This window comes from Canis lupus, chromosome 18 (assembly GCF_003254725.2).
Source record: "Canis lupus dingo isolate Sandy chromosome 18, ASM325472v2, whole genome shotgun sequence".
Taxonomy (NCBI): Eukaryota; Metazoa; Chordata; class Mammalia; order Carnivora; family Canidae; genus Canis; species Canis lupus.
Window position 1 is genome coordinate 40,170,643 of NC_064260.1, and position 18,818 is coordinate 40,189,460.

General features: G+C 34.1%; 2 protein-coding genes across 2 annotated transcripts; both read left to right on the forward strand.

The window, feature by feature from the left end:
- The first annotated feature begins 2,389 nt into the window (after positions 1-2,389).
- On the forward strand, positions 2,390-3,322 carry LOC112663122 (olfactory receptor 4P4-like). The gene has a single exon (XM_025451703.3). The coding sequence runs from the start codon at positions 2,390-2,392 to the stop codon at positions 3,320-3,322; it is 933 nt and encodes a 310-aa protein (XP_025307488.3).
- Positions 3,323-17,656: 14,334 nt separating this feature from the next.
- On the forward strand, positions 17,657-18,595 carry LOC112663121 (olfactory receptor 4P4-like). Its single transcript, XM_025451701.3, has one exon. The coding sequence runs from the start codon at positions 17,657-17,659 to the stop codon at positions 18,593-18,595; it is 939 nt and encodes a 312-aa protein (XP_025307486.1).
- The last annotated feature ends 223 nt before the right edge of the window (positions 18,596-18,818 follow it).

An 18,818-nucleotide genomic window follows, 5' to 3' on the forward strand; every position in this document is an offset into this window, starting at 1 on the left:
ATACAGTGATACTATTATTTATGCTTTAAAAATATGAAATGAATCTTGTCTTATATGAGTCATTCTTTCTTAGCTTTCTATAGAAATACTTGAAAATTTGGGAAATAATACTTTATAGTGATTCAGGAACAGAGATTATAGTTTTTGAGTCATGTGCTACATAGATTTTGTATTTCTAGAAGTAAATTAAATAATAAGTCTTTTTCACATCTTTCCCCCTCATCTTTCTAACAAAGTAGATTAGGTGCATTCACATGATCATAGTTTTTAAAAGAATAGTAAATTTTGTCTGAAATATCTGAGTATTTGCTAAAACAAACTAATCTGTATTTTTTTTAAATGTTGCTTATTTTCCTGATCAACCCAAATCATTCCATGTAGTTTCCACTTTAGGTCTGAAACAGACTCCACAAATTAAACTTGCACTGTATTTTTCAAATGCGATTTAATCTGTTCCCTGACAAAAAGTCTTCTGCAGATTAGATCTAGCAGAATTTTACTGCCATTAAGGGAAAAAATCAAGGAAAACTTAAGCTAATTGATCAGCTCATGCAGCAAGTCAATCATGAAGTAAAGACAGAATTTTGATTAAAACTTTAACTTGCATTTCCTTTCCCTAAATCACAGAAAAGAATTTTTGGGAGAAGTTATACTAGAGCACTCAATTCTTTTAAGTTATTGGGAATAATTTTAAAAGCCTAAAAGGCAATTATTAATTGAGTGAGATGGCTTATTTGACCACTATCAATATCTTTTCTTCATTTTATTGGCATAAAGGATAGCAAAATATCAATTCATGTCATTTGATGTTAACTCTCATACCCTGGGTAGATTTATATGATTTTCTTTTCAAAACCCTACTTTAAAGAGTTATGTACATAAATATGAATGGTAGCTCCACTGAAAGGCAAAAGGAGAAGGAAAGTGTTATAGTTTTGGAAATCCATTGTAAATATATTGGATTATGAATAGTTAACATAAGACATTTTAAATACTAAGGCTCAGTGTTCTATGTAGCTGACGCAGGGAATTGGCAGTATAATAGAGTGGAAAGTTGAAAGCTTCTTTCTCAAAAATTCTTCCCTAGTCTATCGATGACACTTGAAAGTCTACCAGCACAAAAATATTTCTCTGTGCTGACGTTTAATAGTTATTACTAAAGACATATTAATAGAGCTGGTTGTACATTATTATACTGACAGGAGTTAAATTCAATGGGAATGAAAGAGAAAAGAAGGAAAGAGATGTTAAGATAGGCAATGTGCTAAGTGAAGGGAGCACACACTTCCAGGATACAGTTAGGAAAAGGTGAAAAATTCTTGTACATCAATTAAAAAGAAGCCAATTTATGTGAGTAAGACCTTATGGGAGACTCTAAAATCCAAGCTATACTTACCACCATTATCCTCATTGCCTTACTGAGTGTCAAAGACATTTGAGATCATAATGTTTTGAAAAATAGAGATAATCGTACTTCTCTTGCTATCCATTTATTGACTATGAAATATAATCAATTCTTCATTTGTAAATTAAGCATATTTACAAATTAGCATAAGACAAATATAACTGATTATACTGCTTCATAAATATTTCATGGTTCTGGGGCAGCACAGGTGGTTCAGCAGTTTAGCAGCACCTTCAGCCCAGGTTGTGATCCTGGAAAACCGGGATGGAGTCCCATGTCAGGCTACCTGCATGGAGCCTGCTTCTCCCTCTGCCTGTCTCTCTCTCTCTCTCTCTCTCTCTGTGTGTGTGTGTCTCTCATGAATAAATAAATAAAATCTTTAAAAATAAATAAATAAACACACAATAAATAAATAAATAAATAAATAAATAAATAAATAAATAAATATTTCATGGTTCTAAATACATTGGTTGGTTTTTCTATTTGTTTCCTTTCCACGTGGGACATACAGCAGGAAATTTCTCACATATAACTTTATCCACTTATTGTACTACATACATTTTCAGTTTTTTGTGTTTTCTCTCAATGTATTTTCTCAATACTAAAGAATAAGAACAGCAAAGACACATTTTTCCTTGTCTAAAAACACCATTTTTGTAAAGCTTTTGGGGCATAATATTCAGTCATGTTTTATAGTATATGTTAATAGAATGATTACATAAATATACTGTATTTTACAGTGTTAGTCTTCATTTCAGGCACCCAAGATGTTTATCACTAATTAATATTTTCAGGAAAGGAATAAAAAGATCTGCAGAAAAGCCTTCATCAATTAAATACAAATTTCTGTTTTATTCGACCTTTGGACACTTTTCATTATAATCTGCCCCTTATCAACAAATGATATGTATCTCCATATTTAAATATATATCATAAGAATTCATAATTTATCTAATTTCAGGTAGCCACAAACTGCTCTGGATCATGGAAAATAGGAATAACATCACAGAATTTATTCTTTTAGGACTTTCTCAGAAAAAGGAAATAGAAGTCCTCTGCTTTTTACTGTTCTTACTCTGTTACATTGCAATTTTGATTGGAAACCTACTTGTCATGATTTCTATCATCTGCAGTCAACTTATTAACCACCCAATGTATTTCTTCTTGAGTTTCCTATCCCTGGCAGACCTTTGTTACACCTCCACTGTGACCCCCAAGTTAATCATTGACTTGCTGTCTGAAAAGAAGGTCATTTCCTACAATGGCTGCATGACACAGCTCTTTACCATGCACTTCTTTGGAGGAATTGAGGTCTTCATCCTCACCGGGATGGCCTATGACCGTTATGTGGCCATCTGCAAACCCCTGCACTACACCCTCATCATGAGCCGGTGGAAATGTGATGCCATTCTTGCAGCTTCCTGTATTGGTGGATTCCTTCATTCCTTCGGTCAGTTTCTCCTTGCCATCGTTTTACCCTACTGTGGCCCCAATGAAATAGATCACTTCTTCTGCGATGTGTACCCTTTGCTGAAGCTGGCTTGCAAGGATACAAGCAGAATCGGTCTTCTGGTCGTTGCCAATTCGGGACTGATGGGTCTGGTGACTTTTGTCGTCTTGTTGGTATCCTATGCTGTGATCCTATATACTATCAGGTCCTACTCTGCAGAGAATCGTCACAAAGCTCTTTCCACATGCAGTTCCCACATCACTGTGGTGGTTCTCTTTTTTGCTCCTTTACTCTTTATTTATATTCGACCAGCAACTACATTACCAGAAGACAAAGTGTTTGCTCTTTTTTACACTGTCTTTGCCCCTATGCTCAACCCTCTCATATACACACTAAGAAACATGGAGATGAAGAATGCCATAAGGAAATTTTGGTGCCACGTCATGGGAAGTAAGGACATAAACTGAAAGGCATCCTTATTTTCCCCACAGAGCTTGTTGAATATATGACTTCTCTACTCTGAAACCTTTAAAATGCATAATGCTTGCCTCTGTGTCTCTATGTAACATGGGTAGCCCTAAATATGAGCAAAAGATTAAGATTCCCCATATTTACCCAGACTCCTCTCTGCTATACTTTTTCTAGTTTTCTTATTTATATCTCTTCTACCCCATTGATCCCTTGTCTGTGCAACTAACTTAGAATATTTATCAGCAGACAACCCAAGGCACCGTGCCACACAGATTAACAATGCAAGCCCATGTAGCTCATTTTGGGGTATTGGCTACATTCAATGAAGCCAATTCTAGCCACCAAACAATGCTAAAAAAATTCTGAACTTTTACCTGCATCTATTAAAGAATATCCTAACAGTTCCAATTTATATGCCATGATATTTCTCAACAAATTCAGCTTCTACTCTGGTCATTTTTATAGCCAGTGGCATTCTGGGCACACATCTCATATGCCCAACACTAGCATATCATCCCAAGCCCCACAACAAAACCTTTACTTTTGCTCCAAGGCACTTATTCTTCTAACTCTGTTCATATATAAACAAATTGTACCTCTCCAGCTAATTCTAGCACCTTTCCCTGGAAAAGTGAGATATAAGGATGGAAAAAATTAATGTGACATTCACATTTCTGTTATTGGTGAGCTTACATTTTTCTTAGAATGAGCAAGTGGAAAATATCACTTAAACTCAATGGTGCATTTTTTAGCACTGTAGGATTGAAAGGAAGGTTTTGTTTTGTTCGGGGTTTGTTTTGTTTTGTTTTTATTTTTATTTTTTAATAAAGATTTATATTTATTTATTTATTTATTTATTTATTTATTTATTTATTCATTCATTCATGAGAGACACACACAGAGAGAGAGAGAGAGAGAGGCAGAGATATAGGCAGAGGGAGAAGCAGGCTCCTCGAGAGAAGCCTGATGTGGGACTCGATCCCAGGGCCTGGGATCATGCCCTGAGCCAAAGGCTGATGCTCAACTACTGAGCCATGCAGGCATCCCTTGTTTTTGTTTTTAGTGGTAATTTAAAGTCACCTTGGAGAAATTTAAAATTTGCCCCAAATCAGAAACATCTAGGATTAAAATCAGGCCATTGAATAATTGATTAGAACAGAAGAGAAACTTGAAAATTCTTTGTAAACTCTTTGAACATGAAATGCTTGCAGAAGAATTTGTTTCAAGTTGATACAGGAGACATACTAAATAAAGATGGGTTACTGTTGCTGAGGCTTTCCTAAAATGGGTGGAGAGCGTGAAGAGAAAAATAGCAGTGTTGTGACTCAGTTTTTTGTTTTGTTTTGTTTTGTTTTTGTGACTCAGTTTAAAATAGCCAACAAGTGGAAGTGAAAATATCGACTGCAAAAATTCTTGAAAAATACACTGATATACTTTAAGTTGTTCTTTGTCTTTCAACAGCTATATCAGAGGCCTCAAGAAAGGCTTAAACAGGTACAAGTCAGAGAACAGCCGCAGAACAGAAATGTGAAAGATCACTTTCTGCTGTACAATGAGCAGAGGCTCTGGGAAAGACCAGCAAAACTGTGAACTTTGACATTGCTTCAGAAGCTTTGTCCTCCAGTCCAGTCAGATTTGTATTATTGAAAACTAAAACTTCTCACCTTCTCAAGAACATCTTTGTCATCACTTCATTGATTCCCCTTTCTTTCTCTTCAAGAGCAATTATCCTCTCTCCAACGGAATCATTGATATCTACATAAAACTGTAGGGAAAATGATGAGATTCTTTGCAATTTAGTGAATGTCCTTACTTCCATTCATATTATTCTCCTTTCATTGTCTTTGATTAGGATATTTTACAATGCTATAGATAAGGAAGTTAACTCATAGAAAATACTAGCAATGCCAAGAATGCCTGTCCATAGAAATGCAAAACAGGTCCAATGAAATGCAACTGATTGGAGCCTTGTGGATATTTTGCTAGTTTTGCATCTACTTACAAATTCATTTCAGCATTCCTTACCAGACTAAATGTGTGGAACATATTGTGGTGGTCTGAACCAATGGTAACATCTTATTGGTTTCTGCATTCAAACTGAGTTAAATAAAACCTTTGATGTGTTGGTTCATTATTTACATAAAAATCATGATTATATCCTCTTTTAAAATTTATCCTTTAACAAAATAAACTTTCTTTCATCCAAAATAAAACAAACAGGGGCACCTGGCTAGATGAGTGGGTAAAATCTCAGAGTCCTGAGTTCAAGCTCCATGCTGGGCATGAAGCCTATTAGAATAAAAATAAAAATAAACCAAAAAATTCCCTTCTGTTCCTTGTTTTCCAATCCAATTCCCCCGTTCTGATTTTTTTCATCTTACACTGTATGTAATAATTTTCCTTCTCCAGATTTACTTAATTTCTCAAATCAGATTATCTCCTCTCCCACTTCACTGAAGCTGCTCTTTTCAGGATTGTCAATGGTTTCTGCATTGATGTATCTGGAATTTCACAGAGTTGAACCCTCTTTTTACCTTGAGACATTTTGATTTGGCTTTGGGGTCACCATACTCTGCTGGTTTTCCTCTTACCAAAAATCTTTTCATTACACTTGGTTGTCTCACTAAACTCTATGTTGGACTGTCATAGGGCTTGGGGCTTAAAACTCTTTTTTTTTTCATCATTTCACACAATCTAGTGGTTTTAAATAGTCTTTATGTGTGGATGAGCCCAAAATTTTAATCTTGCAACACTAACCTCTCCCTTGAACCCCTCCTTCTCTCCATGTACCCATCCATGCTCAGTGAATTATTGTAATAAACCCCGATCTGGTCTGCTTTCTTCTGTACTTGCTCTCACTTTTTATTGTCAACTGGGCAACATTATTCAAAGTCAAAAAGCTAAGTTCTAGGCACTCCACATAATTTGGACCCCTTACTTCTCTAATGACATCTCCTGCTTGTTCTATCCACCTTCATTGGCCTGTTATCTTGAACTTCCCCCGCATGGCTGGTCCTGGGAAGCATCCCTATTCAGGTATTTGTACAGCTAGTCAACTTATTCTCCTGACTCATTATTCAGAAGTCAACTTCTCTGTGAATTCTTTCCTGGCCAACTTCTTTTTTAAAGTTTTTATTTAAATTCCAGTTAGTTAATTTAGAGTGTAGTATTAGCTTCAGGTGTGCAACATAGTGATTTAACACTTCCATATAATACCCAGTCATCACAACAAGTGCACTACTTAATCCCCATCACCTATTTCATCCCTCCCCCCACCTGCCTCTTCCCCTATGGTAATCATCAGTTTGTTCTTTACAGTTAAGAGTCTATTTCTTGGTTTGCCTCCTTCTCTCTCTTCTTTTCCCTTTGCTTATTTGTTTTGTTACTCAAACTCTACATATGAGTAAAATCACATGGTATTTGTCTTTCTCTGACTGACTAATTTTACTTAGTATTATACTCTCTAGCTCTATCCATGTCATTGCAAATGGTAAGATTTCATTCTTTTTTATGGCTTAGTAATATTCCATTATAGATATATACCACATCTTCTTTATCCATTCATCAGTCGATAGGCTGCTCGATGTCTTTAGAATGTCCATACACATTCACATCCATACCTGGATTCTTTTGATCTCTCTTCATTGTTTTATTTTATCCTTATACTTAAAAGTATTTTACCTGTTATATTTTTTATGTATTAACCTTATTCAGTGACTGTATCAATTAAATGCAAGCTCAAGGAAGGCATGGTATCTGTGGGTTTTTTCACTATGTTCCTGGAATAATAGCTAGTGTATAATAACTAATAAATATGTGTGGAATGAATAAATACTAAATACGTATATTGAGAAAAATTGCTAATGACAGAGAATACCTAAAAAAGGGAGTATATTAATAAAACTATATATTTATCACCTAATACATTCTTTAGATATATTCAGAAATATCTCTGGGTTCCAAATTCTCTCCCCCAAAAATTATTTGTCCTTTCCAAAACAAATTCCTTATTGAATTAATGCCTGAGAAAGCAAATATACTTTCATGGTTCTTATTTTGCATACTATTTCAGATGTTGCCTACCTAGATTTCTTATTTACTGTCCTGACAGGCCACTGTACCCTGCTGGAAAAAGTGTAAACATTGCTTTTAAAGAGGCCATAGTTTGCCAAGATCATTGTTCTAAAGAAGATAACTTTAAGGGACTATTAAGTGGGAGAAAGCCTACAACACTTTTGGATCATTATGAGTATCTTCATGTCTCATATTCAGATGTTATGTGATATGAAACACATTAACTTCTCTTCCCTAGATGCATTATATATTTGTTCATTGGTAAGTCTGTACAATGTATATATTTCATTTGGTTTTGCTCTTTATAAATGTTTTATTTTAGCTATTGTTCAATTATGGGTTATTTTGAGTGGTTTTAATACGTATATCACTGTGTTAATTTGTAGTGGAAACGTACTTCTGCAGTGTATATTGTTACTGATATTAAAATACTTTGTAGCATAATGTTATCCCCAAGCAAAAGCTAGTATTTAATTGTACAACTGAATAAGCAAGCTGCATGTTATTGGTTGCTTCTGACAGGCTAAGCCTCTTAAAAGAAAAATGTTTTTCCCCTATGCATTCCACCTGCACCAAATATATATCCCAGACATGACATGATATCTGCAAGTTGAATTTTATTTTATTTATTTATTTTTAAAGATTTTATTTATTTATTCATGAGAGACACAGAGAGAGAGGTAGAAACACAGGCAGAGGGAGAAGCAGGCCCTATGCAGGGGACCCGATGTGGGACTCGATCCTGGGTCTCCAGGATCATGCCCTGGGCCGAAGGCAGGTGCTAAACCGCTGAACCACCCAGGGATCCCCTGCAAGCTAAATTTTAGCCACTGTATTCATTTAGCAAAAATAATTCCATCGTAGCGTATCTGAAAGCGTTGTTGTTGTTGTTTTTCTGTGACTTAACACCATGTTATTCTTATTATTTTTTTTTAGATTTTATTTATTTATTCATGAGAGACACAGAGAGGAGAGAAAGAGACACACACACAGGCAGAGGGAGAAGCAAGCTCCATGCAGGGAGCCCAACATGGGACTCGATCTCGGGTCTCCAAGATCAGGCCCTGGGTCGAAGGTGGTGCTAAACTGCTGAGTTACCCGGCTGCCTCTTATTTTTTTTAAAAAACACAGCCAGCAGATGGGATGGCCATGGCATTTTTTTCAGAGAATATCCTTTATTAGACAGAAGCCTTTGGAAATAATTGCTAAAACCTTTTGATTTTCAAGAACAATCTAATAAATCCACAAAGTGTCTTTGAACAGCCTTGAATTGGCATTTCTATGAAGATGCTGTATAATATGGATTGTATGAGGTGGTTATGATGTTAGTAGCTTTCAATGACTGAAAAGCAGAAGGAAAAATTTTCTGGGTAGTTTAAAATTGTACAAATCACTTTGCTCCTCATTCCTGCTTAACCTTGGTCTGCAAAGTCTACACAAGAGCACTCTTGCTCAGATGCTACTGTGAGCTTCCTGGAAGGTGTTTAGAAGTACACAACAGATGAATGGATAAGAAGATGTGGTCTATATGTACAATGGAATATTAGCCATCAGAAAGGATGAATACTTCGCAGAAACTGGAAGTATTATGCTGGGTGAAATAAGTCAATCAGAGAAAGACAATTTTCATGGTTTCACTCAAGTGGAATATAAGAAACACTGCAAAAGATCATAGAGGAAGGGAGGGAAAATTGAATGGGAAGGAATCAGAGAGAGAGACAAACCATGAGAGTCTCAACTCTGGGAAACAAACTGACTGTTACTGGAGGGGTGGTGGATGGTGGGGTGGGGTAACTGGGAAATGGACATTAAGGAGGGTTTGTGATGTGATGAACAGAGAGTGTTCATAACATTTGGTTATGAGGCTGGTAAAACAAGTTTAAGAGAGATGAAAATGTTGTGAGTCTTGGTAATTATAACTGAACAGTTGTCAAAAGTTAACACAGCTTGTCCTTGGTCCTGGTTTTATTCCCTACACAGTGCCTTATTTTGTTTTCATGTTCAGAAACAAAATATAGAGATTGATGTATAAGTTGCATGTTATTTGACATCCTTATTATGTAACCCACTCTTCACCTATTCAGTCTTCCACATAGGGCTGGCCTCACAACTATAGGATGTATGACAAATGTAATATATCTAGTTGAATTTAATATTTTTTATTAGTCTGTAAATAAAGATGGCATCAACTACATTAAAAAAAAAAAAAAAAAACGACTGGGGCACCTGGGTGGTTCGGTTGGTTAAGTGTCTGACTTTTGATCTCAGCTCAAGTCTCGATCTCAAGCACCTAAGTTCAAACCCCACCTTGGGCTCCACAGTGTGTTTGGAGCCTACTTAAAAAGAAAATGAAAAAGGCTAGAGGTAGAGTAGCCACTTTGCAATAATAATGGCAAGTGTTTGTGAAAAACATGGTAGAGCAAAAACCTGGAAAGATTGAGTCCCAGCTATATCAGCAACTACATCATTCAATCAACTGTATCATGGTTTTAAATACTATCATTGGGGGATCCCTGGGTGGCGCAGCGGTTTGGCGCCTGCCTTTGGCCCAGGGTGCGATCCTGGAGACCCGGAATCGAATCCCATATCAGGCTCCCGGTGCATGGAGCCTGCTTCTCCCTCTGCCTGTGTCTCTGCCTCTCTCTCTCTCTGTGACTATCATAAGTAAATAAATAAAAATTAAAAAATAAATAAATAAACAAATAAATAAATAAATAAATACTATCATTGTATACATAACTCTATTTTTATGGACTTATTGTTACATCAGAATAGATTTGCTTAAGTTCCTAAACTGTTTTTCATTAAATATGATTGAAGACAATCTCAATTAATATAGATTTGGGTTTTGTTTTTGTTTTTGTTTTGCCTCTTCTTGAGCACCAACTCTTTATAAACCTTAGGATTATGTTATTAAAAAGGAAAACAAAAATGTCTTTGGATCTGAATTGAAAATAAAATTACAATTATATATTAATTCAGGAAATTACTGTTTTTATGATACTATTTTTGATCTAAATCTTTGAGATATGATTCTGTCAGTGTTTATTTTATTGTTTTAATTAAGGTCATACAATTTCCTATTGATCTAGAGTTTCTCTTAGTAAAATATATTTGTAAATTACTTATTGTTTTCTTATTATTATAAATTGAACCTCATATTGCCTATTCTACTTTTTATTCCTAGGTTTAATACAGTCTATTTATTTGATATATATATATATATATATATATATATATATATATATATTAGATCCAGCTCCCTTAGCAATTTTCTTAATAATTTTAGATAGTTTACCACCTTTTCCACTTTATGGAATTACAATATACCCTATATACCCTATTTTATATAAGAATAAAGCTGTTTCACAGAATTTTAGTGTCTTTCTGACTAAATGAATATCCAAAAATTTATCTCTAATTCCCAGGTCAAGGCATGCTTCACCAAATCATTGCAGCCATTGGCTGATTTAAATAAAGTTAATATGAGGCAAACTGTTTATAGGCTAAAAGCATAATATTGTAACTTTATGCATTATTTATTTAAGGAGCATGTAAACATTAAAAAGCTCACCAGGAAAATTTTAGCTTGAAAGGAAGAGACCGCATGCTGAATTGGGAAACAAGGAAGGAGTTTTAACAATGCAACACCTGGTAAAGTTAGAGCATTGAGATAAACTTAAGGAAACATAGATTTTAATGCTTTGGCCAAGGAACTGAGGAAATGGGGTCTGGAATAATATAAATGTAGTCTGTGTTTACCATCCTTTTTATCAGGTCTCTTGAACACGATTTCAAAAACAGAAAAATATGAAAACCAAAAACAAATGTTAGTTTAAAAATGAACAAATCATACTCACTTCTCTCTTCCACAAAGGACAGGAGATTGAGATTCAAAGCTTTCCGAATTGCTTTGTATTCAGAATACAGATGGCTGGAATTGATGAAACTTAATTTAGTGAGCAAAAGTAGACACAGAAGAGAGTAGAGGGTAGTTCATTGAAGGAAGTAAATTGAAGAAAACAGAACAAAATGGTAAAGGTAAGATACTTGCAGGAAACACCTCAATACTGAAGAGTTTTAAAATATTTTACTATGATGTAAAATCCCTTTATTACATTAAGACTAAAGTCTATTGAAACAGTAGTACAGTTGTTGTTTGAAACCAGAAAGTCTGGATTTAGAGCTCCCTCCCCATCGGCCTACACACACCTGTTGCCTACATAGATTACAATTAATATTTCTATCAAAGAAGTTGAGATATACTATAAGAATTCTAAGTCTTCCTGTTATTACATTCAGAAAACAAATAGATTAAAGCAAATTCCCTTTATAAGTTCTCTATATAATAAAGGAAATTAAAGGTAACTTTCTTGAAATGAGGAATAAAACATGAAAATTAAAAATCTAAGCATGCAGATATCTTAAAATATTGTGGAAATTTACCAAGAAACTATTAAAATAGATGCATTCATAGACATCTGCTGTTTAAGACAATTTCAATAATAGATGAAAAGGTCTAACAAGCTTTTAGGTACACAATAAGGAAAAAGTAAATTTTTTTTTTAAAGTTAAATCAAATAGTGGCAGTTTTAGATTAAATATGAAGGCAAGACTTTTTAGGTATAAAAAAGACAAAATGCTAATTCAAGAGACCGTCAAGTAGCAATACCTGTACAACATAAAAAAGTCAAAGGCTTACTATTTAATAAAGTTTCCATAAATTAAAAGAAAAAAGGACTAACAGTACCCCTGTTCTTTGCTTTTGAATATGCTGCTTGTAATATATTTGTTTGTTTTGTTTATTATCTTTCTCTTCCTTCAGTCTCCAGCCTCATTGAAGCAGAGATGTTTTGTCCACCTAAGGCATTCTCTACACTGTATTTTATCCAACTGACTCTTTTAATTTTGATTTTTTTTTTAAGATTTTCTTATTTATTTTGGGAGTTGGGGAGGAAGAGGAAGAGAGAGTCCCAAACAGACTCTATACTGATCAGGGAACTCTACACGGGGCTCCATCTCACAACCCTTAAACCACAACCCAAGTAGAAACTGAGAGCCTGAGGCTCAATTGATTCCAACACCCAGGTGCCCCAACTGACACTTCTTAGAGGTAGGTAGGTGAAAGTAAATATTTTTTAAATGAAAGAATTGATACCATTTTATTTATTGTAATATTTTTCTGTTTGAACATTATGCACAATGTTTCCTTATAGTCCTGTGTCCCACATCTAGTAATCTCAGTGCTTTGGATACTGATGCATTAGGGAAATATAATTATGGACTTTGGCATCACTGTTAGGGAGAATATTAAGCAATGATTCATATCTTTGGCAAAAGTATACTGATGGGAAATTTTTAAACCCTCAGAGATGTTAGCTATTCTATAAATATGTTTTCTCAGAATTTGCTTTAAATACCAATTTGATATCAAAAAGCATATATATAATATATATCAAAATACATCAAAATATAGAAATATAAATATCTAAAAGTGTGTGTATTTATATATATAGATATGTATATCTATATATAGAGAGAGGCAAAGGTGAATATCAGAGAGACACATTTCTTTTTTAGAAATGGAAAAACAATATGCTAAAAATCTCAAATTTGGCTCAGTTTGCCAAATGTATCTCTATTAATGATATATTACAAGAGTTATTTCATAAGACTTTATGCAATTTGAGACATTATTGCAGAGGAATGTTAATTTTTTTTTATTTTGACTTTATCTTAGATGTGAAGCCTCAGCTTACAACACATCTTTCTGCTGAGTTAAGTAGCTGGTAAGTTAAGTCTAGTTCATAAATAGATTAGTCATTTTACTTCAAAAGAGTACTTGAGTCATTCTGATTATAATTTATATCTAATGTTTCTAATAAACTGTTAGATGGGGAAAATCCATAATCATTAAAATATGACTTTTAAAATTTGGGGAAAGCTCTGTCTGCCTTGTCTTCTGTCTATAGCAAACCATGGTTGTAGTGGGCTTGAGATTTGTGTGTAGATGTTATCAGTGTCATTTTCTCAAGAGCCATCAAAGTATTAGTAGATTTATTTGTTTTGTCTTGTTTAGAAATTCATAAATGTAATCATATCATGAGCCTTTGATATTCCGTGGTCAAGAACAGTTGAATATGAAGAAGGATCTACTGGCTAAGCAGGTCACTGGACTGTGTTTCCGTGAGGGGGGTCTGAATATAAAACGATTAAGCAGTAAAATACTGATATGATTCTAAGACTGTGAAGAAGCAAATTGTATGGCAAAATTTTTGATCAACCTACTAAAATTTTTAATATCTGTGTGATATGTTTATTTTTTCTAGGTTTAATATAGATAATTTTTTTTCTAGGTGAAAGGGGAATGTGAACATTCTAGTAATGTAGAGAGAGTGAATGAATTCAAAGGAAAGAAACCAAAAGCATTAAAGGACTGTCCTAAGCAAGATATTGATCTTCAGGTCTGTGGGCTGAAGATCAGCTGACAAGGAGGGAAAGATTTTGTTTAAATGAGAGAATGGGATCCCCCATGTGAGAAACCCAGCCCTCAGGTAAGAAAGAGCAGATTGTTCATGGTAGGGAATCTATGCTATGTCTTATCTACCTACCTTCATTTACCCCTGTTGAAATATTATGTGTTTTCAATAAGCTATTCAAAATTTGTAATAAAAATAATATGACATCCTTAATTTATATTTATGTCCACTGGTATGGCAAAAATGTATAATATTAATGCTAAAAATATTTGAGTATCTAATTTTTATATACTACGTTCTGTACTAAGCTTTTACATAAATGAGCTCATTGAATCCTTATATTAGACCTCAGAGTTATAGTATTATTCATTTTATAAATGATGAAAATGAGGTTAAATATCTTTTCCCAAGATTTTTCCATGAATTTTGGAGCCAAGATCCTATATAATTTTATGTAGCTCCAGAACTTAACTTCTTAATTTCTAAGTCTCCTATCATTTTTCTATCTTGAGTACCTCCTGCATTTATAACATTATAAGAAGTTCCAATGAGGAAACAAGAGCAAGTAGTAGATTTTTGAACATTGAGCTTCATATGCATTATTTTATTTGAGTTTCACAATAATTCCGTAAGTTAGGCACTGTGATGCTCATTTTATGAAAACCAAGAAAATGTTTAAGGAAGTGGAGAATCTTGCATTTAAGTATCAGAGGTATGTTCAGAACTAGGATCGATCGCCAAAGTTTCTGTTATTTTCAATATTGTGAAGAGAGGGATAGTACAAGGTACAATTTCTCATCTGATCTACTTACAATTTCTCTAGGTCTTTGATCTTACATTTAGTAATTGTAGAAAGGGGCTAACATTTATTGAATATATAATACTTTTCAGGCACTTTTATAAGAAATTTCTCATTTATGAACTTTATTATTTCAAACACCACCTGACATGGAGGTATTATTGCTACTTCAATTTAACAGAGAAGGAAACTGAAGCACAGACATGGTAATAAACTTGTCAATACTATATTTTCTACAGTTTCAATTTAACCAATGGAGCATGGAAGACATAATAGAGGCAGACAGGTGTTTTCCCCAAACTAATGGGGAATCAAGAGTCACATAGTCAAAATCTGGGGAGAGATCTTTCCAATTCCTTTATTGTATGGATGGGAGCCCCAAATCCTAGGGAATCAGCAATTAAGATCTACTGCTATAATGCATTTACCAGACAATTACCTGGAATGTAGTATAACTGCTTCTGTTTGACAGAACACAAAGAAATTAAATTATTTTCTAGGATCATATCATTTGTACGGGCAGATTCTCGAAGAAGGTATGGGAGAAAATGATGGAGCAAAGCAAGCTCCGTTATTATATTGTATTGTGTTTGGGGGCTCTGTTTTGAAATTAAAGGAGTCCAGTTTTTTGTATGTCCCCAACCTAGGCAACCATAATTGATCACTTGATAAAATGTCCTTCAAATAACTTTTTGGAAAAGTTACTATTTGAAAGAGTAGGTAATTAGAAAAAATAGGGAATTATTAAAAAGAAATGTATGTTGATCTTCATATCATTTCTTCATTCCATGCTGAGTCACAGTCTTGTGACAACAAAATTCAAAGTCCTGTAATGCTTTGGGCTCTGAGTGCTTTTTTTTTTTTTTTTAATTTTCTGAGTCCTTATTTGTTTTGTCTGACAATGCAAGATCTTTGGTATTATTGACACAAAGAATTGAAATATCCCTTTTAATTTAGCAAACTTGAACAGAATTTGCAGGTTTATCAACCATTCAACTAAAAGAAACCTGTTGAAAATCAATGTACTTTTGTTTCTCAATAAATTCTCACTTAAGACTAAATAATTTTCAGTGTGACCTCCTGGTCTTAGTTTCCTATAAAAATTTAAGTGGGCTTCCAGACTCTAGTGGGCATAATTCTTCAATATTTTAAACTATGAAAACCAAGAAAATAATGAAGTAGAGAATCTTGCATTTAAGTATCAGAGCTATGTTCAGAACTAGGGTTGATCTAAAGGATAAATGAATAGTTATATTTACAAAGATACCTTCAAATTAATTTTAATCATAAGCATTACTAATGTAAAATACACTTTTGTTTACAAAATATACCTTTTTCTAAAAATAAATAGTTCATGGTAAAAGTTTTGGACAATAAAAAGAGTATAAATTAGAAAATTTAAATCTTCATAATGTAATTATCATGACATAGCCATTGTTAATTTACTTAAATATTTAATTAATTTCTCTTGGATATAGCATAACTAAATATAAATTGAAGAACTTTTGCACTTTGGATATATATATCTTATAAAGAAGCAGTCTTGCACTCCTAACTAATAATTCTAAAGTTAAGAAAAGTAAAATATGAATATATATATTTTTTCAACTACATGCATCTTAATTAGCATAAGTTTAATTTTACTTGTAGTAGAATAAATCCAATTCTATATAAAAGCAGAAGACACCAATGATGTATACACATGTTTTAATTCATTTAAAAATTACTGAACCAAGAATAAAATTTTATTTTATTTATTATTTAAAAAGATTTTATTTATTTATTCATGAGAGACACACAGAGAGAGAGAGAGAGAGAGGCAGAGACACAGGCAGAGGGAGAAGCGGGCTCCTTGCAGGGAGCTCGATGTGGGACTCGATTCCGGGTCCCCAGGATCACACCCTGGCTGAATGCGGCGCTAAACCGCTGAGCCCCCCGGGCTGCCCAAGAATAAAAATTTAAAACTAAGGTTGGTTTTCCTATAATCCCTCAATGGACAGAAATAGGAAAAGCAGAACTATAGATACATTAAGCTAGAAATAACTCTTAAGTAATATAAAAGTTTAATGGAGTAATTTCTGTAGTTATTTCTTCTTTTATTTCTTAAAGATTTTACCTATTTATTCATGATAGACACAGAAAGAGAGAGGCAGAGACATAGGCAAAGGGAGAAGCAGGCTTCCCTCAAAGAGCCCAATGTAGGACTTGATCCCAGGATCCTGGGATCACCACCTGAGCTGAAGGCAGATGCTCAACCACTGAGCCACCCAAGCATCCCAACTATTTTCTTTTTTAAATCTAAAAAGATTACAAGTCCACTTAGAAAAACAATTTCCTCTTTAGTTCTATCATGAATTACCTGATTAATGGTCAAATGGTTATTTCTAATATTGTATTATTCCCTCAAGCCTATAGCACACTGTTTGCTCTCAAGCTTTTTCTTTAGTTAATCCTTATTTAACATTGACTATATGCCAAGCACTCACATGCCCCTCCACCATTTTTGTGGTCTCATTAGAAACCATCTGTTCAGGTAAATTCTATGGTTACCTCCAGTTTACATCCTAAGATGCTACATTATGTTTCCTTAATATTAATTGAATTAATACTTAACACTATTTGCATTAATAAGCATACTTTGAACTTAGTATTTGAACAAATACTTAACACTATTTGATAGCTCTCTTTTTTTTACTTTTTATGAGTAGAATTTACTGCTTTCTCCCAAAAGAATTTAATTTCACAAAAGCTAGGACTTTGTTTAATTCATCACTATATCCAAAGTTCCTGGAAGAATATTGGCACTAGATATTTGAAAGGATTTTATTAAATGAATGAATGATTTCAATGGATTAAAATGGCTAATGTCTTAAAACATGCATTAGGTCATTTTAATTGAATATTAGATTTCCTTTTTCTCATCAATGATTTGCTTCATTGCTTTTGTCATTTCAGATACCTTTCCGGAGCATCAGATCATGGAAAATAGGAACAATGTTACTGAATTTATTCTCTTGGGACTTTCTAAGAATAAGAAAGTCCAAATCCTTTGCTTTTTATTTTTCTTACTCTGTTATCTAGCTATCTGGTTGGGGAATTTGATTATTATGGCTTCCATCACATGCAGTCAGCTAATTAATCAGCCCATGTATTTCTTCCTTAATTACCTTGCCCTCTCAGACCTCCTCTATACCTCCACTGTGACACCCAAACTAATGACAGACTTACTGACAGAGAATAAGGTCATTTCCTATAAAAACTGCATGACACAGCTATTTACTACACATTTCTTTGGAGGGGTTGAGGTCTTCATCATCACAGGAATGGCCTATGATCGCTATGTGGCCATCTGCAAACCACTCCACTATGCCATCCTCATGAATAGGCAAAGATGTAACTCAATTCTCAGAGCATCATGTGCAGGGGGGTTTCTACATTCCCTTGGCCTGTTTCTTCTTACAATTTTTTTACCTTTTTGTGGACCCAATGAAATAGATCACTATTTCTGTGATGTATATCCTTTGTTGAAACTGGCATGCATTGATACACACAAAATTGGTTTCTTAGTCATTGCCAATTCTGGCCTGATGGGACTGGTGATCTTTGTGGTTTTGATGGCCTCCTACTTTATGATATTATATAATGTGAGAGCATATTCTGCAGAGAACCGCCACAAGGCGCTTTCCACTTGCAGCTCCCACATCACAGTTGTGATCCTGTTTTTTGCACCTGTCATCTTTGTTTACATTAGGCCTGCCACAACTTTACCAGAGGATAAAGTATTTACACTCTTCTACACAATTATCGTCCCCATGCTCAATCCTCTTATCTATACACTTAGAAACACAGAGATGAAAAATGCCATAAGGAAAGTTTGGTGCACTGAAAGGTTTTGGAAAGGGAAACCAATGATTTGAAGGCTATTCATCTTTGGATGTGAATGGATATCTTCTCATCACACATCCCCTTTCTTTGATTCCTTACTGATGGAAAAACCAGTCAGAATATGTAAAGGCTAAACCTTAAACATCAGCTTGCCATTGGTGGGTTTCTCTTTCATATTCCTTTGCTGATATTCTTCACTTTTTTCATCCTTCACTAAGTTTTAAGGTCCATGAAAGTAGTTGACCATGCTGTAGG

Coding starts and splice junctions, on each gene's coding strand:
- LOC112663122 (XM_025451703.3), top strand. CDS start 2,390: ATGGAAAATAGGAATAACATCACAGAATTTATTCTTTTAGGACTTTCT.
- LOC112663121 (XM_025451701.3), top strand. CDS start 17,657: ATGGAAAATAGGAACAATGTTACTGAATTTATTCTCTTGGGACTTTCT.